The following is a 637-nucleotide window of genomic DNA, read 5'->3' on the forward strand; positions in this document are numbered from 1 at the left end:
GAAATCTCATTTCATATTTGTTTATACTCACGCAGGCCCTTCCTCTCCTTCCAGACTGCGAGAAGATACGGCTGCCCGAGAACCTGGAAAGCATTCCCCGCGCCGACCACTTCCCGACGCAGCGACACCGCTGGAACACAAACGAGGTAAATATTCGTGCTAATGTTTATATGAAAAGAAAATAATAATAAAGGTAGGAGTGAGTGAATAAATAAAAATACTTTAAAAATGAATACAGTTAGGACTGGGATTTATCGCGGTGAGGAATACGGGTATGGCGGGGGAGGGAGAGGGATGGGAGCGATGATAATGACACTAAAAAAGTGGTGGAAAAAATCGTTTCTAGAAAAGGGTGAACATAATGAAAGACAGAATAAAACAGTGAAGTGAAAGTATGAGTTATTGAAAAAAGTGTATATTTCGTATCTTTTTTTTATATTTTTGGAAGAGAGATTTTCTTTATATACGTATCGGCACAAGTTTGGTACGTTCCAAAAGAGATTTTGACAGAATTACTTCGTGAATTTACAATACATATTCCTAGTAACGTCTTTTGGTCATCTTTTATCGTTTGCTTTTTAATTTTAGGCACGGGGAATGATGAGGGAATGAAAGGTCTAGCTTTGGGTGCGGAGGT

General features: G+C 38.9%; 1 protein-coding gene across 1 annotated transcript in view; it reads left to right on the forward strand.

The window, feature by feature from the left end:
* Positions 1-54: 54 nt before the first annotated feature.
* LOC119585789 (calmodulin-binding transcription activator 1-like) overlaps positions 55-637 on the forward strand; it is a gene marked incomplete at its 5' end in the record, with an annotated part of 96,684 nt that continues 96,101 nt past the window's right edge. Inside the window, 1 exon segment of the mRNA XM_037934507.1 lies at positions 55-146. Coding sequence (XP_037790435.1) covers positions 55-146 — 92 coding nt within the window.

Source organism: Penaeus monodon, chromosome 20 (assembly GCF_015228065.2).
Source record: "Penaeus monodon isolate SGIC_2016 chromosome 20, NSTDA_Pmon_1, whole genome shotgun sequence".
In the NCBI taxonomy this organism is placed as follows: domain Eukaryota; kingdom Metazoa; phylum Arthropoda; class Malacostraca; order Decapoda; family Penaeidae; genus Penaeus; species Penaeus monodon.